The following is a 4,313-nucleotide window of genomic DNA, read 5'->3' as shown; positions in this document are numbered from 1 at the left end:
TTTGAGGCTGCAGTGAACTACGATGGCGCCACTGCACTCCAGCCCTGGTGACAGAGTGAGACCCTGTCTCAAAAAGAAAAAGAAGGAAGGAAAGAAAGAAAAGTGCGAGAGCGCCCAGGGCAGTGAGAAAAAAATCACTCTCAGGCTGAGTCCATTAGAGCCGAGCTGGCTGTGCCAACAAAGCCTGTCAGACACTCACCAGCTCCAGGCCACAGCCTCACTGCCTCCCTCAAAAACATGCCAACTGCCTAGAAGGAAAGGGCCAAGGTGTACCCCTAATGTTAACACAAACCTATAAAATAATGGCGAATGTCACAGTGACATTTAAGAATTTTGTAAGGAAACCAGGACAGAAAAGATCTTGAAACAAACCACACAGGAAGCTTGTCACAAGCCTCAAGTTTTTTATTTTCAGAACAGAGTCTGGTTTTATTTTTAAAAAGAGAAGGAAAAAAGTGATAAATGCTAGTGAGGTGCCACTTCCCTCCTTCTTCCAGGCTCTAACCGCCAGCTAGCTCTCTTTCACAAAACCCACGGATGCAGAATCAGGGCGTGTTAAAATGGAACAGTCTTTAGAGAGGGTCTAGTCTTTTGAAAATAAGTAAGGATCTGGGGACTCACAGAGAGGAAGGCCCTGACTTGCTGAAATGTTAGGGGTAGGCGGTTCTCGAAATTCTGAGCCCAGGATCCTTTTCTGTGAACTATGCACGGGCTGGCATTGACCTCGGAAGACAGTGCCACCGCCTTGGCTGTCAGGCCCATGGGGAAATCTCACGTTTGCTCCTTCACTAGGGATGCCCTAGAAAGCAAGGCAAAGGAAGCTTTAGGGGTCATCGTGAATGGGGCAGGGAAAGTGAATGCAAGGACTCAAGAAAAACAGCAGAGGAAGAGACTGACCCTCTGAGCTCACGGTGCTTGACCCACGTATGAGAAGAGGGTGACTGGGGCTGAGCTGGGGGCCTGGTGTTTGCCAGAATTGGCCCAGTTGCCATCAGCCTCTTGACATATCCAAGGAAGTGGCAGCTCATTGGAACTTATCACAGCCTCCCACCAAAAACCTAACAGTACAGAGATTTTACAGTCAGGGAGGCCCAGCAGGAGATGGCCATCCAAACAACAGAAAGGGGACAAGTCAGGGGGCCAGCCAGCAGCTGGCCATGGCTCAGACACAATGTCCTTTCACAGTCACTGAGATTAGGTAGCAGAGAAACAGAGCAAAGCTGGAGAGAGGACATGGGAACAGGGAGCAGCTGTTGGTACCCACCCAGGGCCTAGGCCCCAGAACCCTTTGAGTACAATCAAAGGGAGAGGAGAGGAGTCAGTGGGAGCAGAGGAAGAAGGCAGAAAAAAACCAATTAAGTGTGAAATTCAGCCAGCTATTGGGCCACATAGGGTGAGGGACTGGAAGCACAGATTGTGTGTGGAGTGTAAACATTTTCTCCCGCTGTTCCCTGCTCTGAGAGCACGAGGAGGCTCAAGAGAACTCTGGTCCAGCCTTCTGCCCCTCTTACGTCTGTCTACATGGGTGTCTTCTGCCCTGAGCCCCGAAGCAGTTGGAAGAGGGGGCTTCCAGCGGGAGGCGGGGGCTTGGCCTGGGTGCTGAGTTAACGGCCAGTGACTTGGCACTTCCGGCCCTCCCTGTGCACTGTGCAGCTGTGCCAGGCCCTGCCCCACAGCCAGCCCAGGCGCCCAAGCCCTCCCTCTGGCCTTCTCTGCTGGGGCTTCACACACCCAGTGCAGAGCAGCGAATGTTCTGCCGGTGCAGCCTGGCTGGCTTTTCTCCTGGCCACCTTTACAGGGAGCATCAGGACTAGGGCTTTCAAGAGCCACAAACTCAAAGAATGTGAGAGTTGAAATTACCTTCAACCTTAGAGATCACTCATCTAACTTCTACTTTTTTAATGTGAGAAAACAGGCCCAGAAAATAAAAATGATAGTCACTCAAAGCCAACGAGTGACAGAATCAGAACTAGAATCCACATCTTCTGGTAACTTGTCTAGAGTTTATTACGCTACATAAAACTTCCCAAACGTAAGAAGGGAGAAGGGGAAACAAAAATTCTTCAAGTTTCACCCCCACCACATCCTGTTGAGGGTGGAGGGAAGTGAGTATTTCCTGGCCTTGTTAGCTGCTGTCCTCCTGCACCCTTAAAATATGTAAAAATACTTATCCTGCCTCAAAGATGGCAACAGTGACATTCCACACCAAGACTGTAAGTGCACAGTCCCCGGATGTCTCTTGTCATCACCCTCAGTGGGAGGAATTCTAAGAGGGAAAGTTCCGCAGCCTGCCTTGGCCCTAGTGAGACTCTTCACCAGACCACAGGCGGGAGGTCACCATCTCACTTTCTGATCTACACTTCCTAGAGGAAGGACAGGTGGGGAATGGGGCTTCCTACTCCCTTGGGCCCATGGGAGGCCCAACTTCACAGCCATCCAGGAACCCTACCAAAGCTATTACTCTAAGCCCAGATCCGACCCAGTTGGCACCAAACCACAGGAAGGATAAGAGTTCTAGGTGCAGAGGGAGGAACAGACAGAGGCCAAGCCAATGGCTGATACTCCGCAGACCCTGTAATAACACTGGCACCGAACCCCAGCTGGAGCCAGTGGCCATGGCAAATGCAACTTCTGAGTATTTTGTCTTCATTTTTTGCAAGCAGCATCGGTGCATGATGCAACAAAAGTTGAAAGCACGGAGGTAGAAATGCTCGCTCACCCAAGAAAGGGTGCAGTTTGGTCCTTAGAGAATGGATCCCCCCCCTCTCCCTGAGCTGAGAAGAGAGGAGCAGGATTGAGGAAGATCCTGGGTGAGCTTCTCCCTTCAAGGGGAGTACCTGGGCAGCTCCCAGGGGCCCAGCTCTTCCTGGGAATTCATGGTCACAAATCCAGGCAGAAAAGAGGAGGGTGGCGGTAAGTATGGTGTAGGGGGCAGGGCCTCCCCAGATCTCCTACCTGTTGCAAAGGGCCACAGGGTGGACACAAGAAAACAACACTACACATACAGAGACATACACTTTGTATCTATCACCTGGAAGAAATCCAATAGACACATCAGTGGAAAAGTAGGTTCTGGGTCAATTTCAAGGCATGTGACAATGGCCACTAACCACAGCCTAAAAGAGGCTGGCACTTCTAAGCAAGGGAGAAGGTCCAAGGCCCAGCACCCCTCTCCTCCTAATGGATGGGAATTAGAGTGGAGGTGGGCAAAGCAAGAAGCAGAGGTACCAGCCCCTTGGAGGTCAGGATTGGGGTAGGACAGGAGGAGAGAGTAACTGCACCTACCTCCCTCACCATTAACTGCTGGTTTCCCTCCAAGCTGTCCTCACCCCAGGGGTGCAGAAGGACACCCTGGCCCTTAGCCCTGAAAAGGGTTACCTCTTCCAAATACAGCCTGATCAAATCTGGGCGACAGAAGGTAGAAGACAAGGGGGTTGGGGACTCTCAACCCAAAACCAAGGACCCATGCCCTTCACCCTCAATTATGGGAGGCCACAGCCAGGGTGTTGACATAGCCATGGGCACCCCCCTCGTTCTCCGAGATGCAGTGGCCCAGCTGGGAGCCTCCCTGAGGTGGTGGCGGAGGCGGTGGAGGGGCGGAGGGCGGAGCACCATAGCCCCCTCTGGCCCGACTCGGGGAGGCCCGACTGCCCCGGTCCCAGCAGCCCTCCAGGGCTTCCAAGCCGCGGCAACCGAGGAAGAAGAGGTTCTTGAGCATGAAGATGGAGAGGGGCTGCTGGTAGCTGACCACCAGGAGGCAGCGCAGCGCCAGCAAGGGCACGTCTACCAGGCAGCCGCCCAGCAAGCGCAAAAGGCGGCTGCAGCTGCCGGGCCCAGAGGCCTGGCCCCAGGATGCCGCCGCCGCCGCGGCCGCGGCGTTGAGCTCGTAGAGCCAGAGCACCGGCGAGGCGAGGGTGAGGAAGTAGACGGCGATGAGCAGGTAGCGCAGGTGCGCGGGCAGTGGCACGCGGCCCTCCAGCATCAGCTCCACCAGCGTGAAGCTGTCGAGCAGGTCTAGACACGTGCCCAGGAAGCATCCAGCCGCGCGGTGCCGCTGGGGCTGCAGCAGTAGGGGTCCTGCCGATCCCGGGGGTGCGCCCGCCTCGCTGATGGCCCGCACCAAGCTGTAGAGCAGGGGCACCGACAGCGCCATGGTGAGACGGAAGCCTGTGGTGCCGAAGGGCGCGCGCAGCTCGATGAGGTCTAGGATAGACGTGCCCAGGATCAGCACCACCTTGGGAGTGAAGGCGATGGAGTAGATAAGCCAGGCCAGGTAGGCGAAGGCGAACTCGCCCGCTGCCGCGGCCGCCCCC

General features: G+C 54.8%; 1 protein-coding gene across 1 annotated transcript; it reads right to left on the bottom strand.

Annotated features, from left to right (window-relative positions):
- Window positions 1-389: 389 nt before the first annotated feature.
- CECR6 (cat eye syndrome chromosome region, candidate 6) lies at window positions 390-4,307 on the bottom strand. Its single transcript, XM_011984639.1, has one exon. The coding sequence runs from the start codon at window positions 4,151-4,153 to the stop codon at window positions 3,479-3,481; it is 675 nt and encodes a 224-aa protein (XP_011840029.1). The 5' UTR covers window positions 4,154-4,307; the 3' UTR covers window positions 390-3,478.
- Between the last annotated feature and the right edge of the window lie 6 nt (window positions 4,308-4,313).

The sequence above is a fragment of the Mandrillus leucophaeus genome, unplaced genomic scaffold, assembly GCF_000951045.1.
Source record: "Mandrillus leucophaeus isolate KB7577 unplaced genomic scaffold, Mleu.le_1.0 Scaffold270, whole genome shotgun sequence".
Lineage (NCBI taxonomy): Eukaryota > Metazoa > Chordata > Mammalia > Primates > Cercopithecidae > Mandrillus > Mandrillus leucophaeus.
The sequence above is the reverse complement of the archived record's forward strand: the minus strand, read 5'-3'. Positions and strand labels throughout refer to the sequence as shown.